We start from the raw sequence: 285 nt of genomic DNA on the forward strand, positions 1-285 counted from the left end.
CGTCCCCTCAGCGGTGCCGGCCCTGAGGGGTCTCCGCGCTCCCTCAGCGCTCGGGCCGGCGGAGCGGGGCCCGCCATTGCGCCTGCGCGAGCGCCGCCAGCCCCCGACAACCAAGTCCGGCCTTCGGGCGCCTTCGGCAACGCTCGGCCGCTTCCGTCGCCGTTACATAAGGGAGAGCCGGCGCGCGCCGCCGCCCGCCTTCGCTCCGCCCGTGTCCTCGCGGAACCCTGCCCCTCCCCCCACCCTACACCGCGTGACGCTGCCCGGGGATGGGGAAGGGGGGGG

The 285-nt window shown here is 77.2% G+C and overlaps 1 protein-coding gene across 1 annotated transcript in view; it reads left to right on the forward strand.

The window, feature by feature from the left end:
- KDM7A (lysine (K)-specific demethylase 7A) overlaps positions 1-285 on the forward strand; it is a 96,233-nt gene that overhangs the window by 21,348 nt on the left and 74,600 nt on the right. Inside the window, exon 3 of the mRNA XM_014937233.1 lies at positions 12-253. Coding sequence (XP_014792719.1) covers positions 12-253 — 242 coding nt within the window. The remainder of the gene's footprint in view (positions 1-11; positions 254-285) is intronic.

The sequence above is a fragment of the Calidris pugnax genome, unplaced genomic scaffold (genome assembly GCF_001431845.1).
Source record: "Calidris pugnax isolate Ruff unplaced genomic scaffold, ASM143184v1 scaffold1, whole genome shotgun sequence".
NCBI classification, from domain to species: domain Eukaryota; kingdom Metazoa; phylum Chordata; class Aves; order Charadriiformes; family Scolopacidae; genus Calidris; species Calidris pugnax.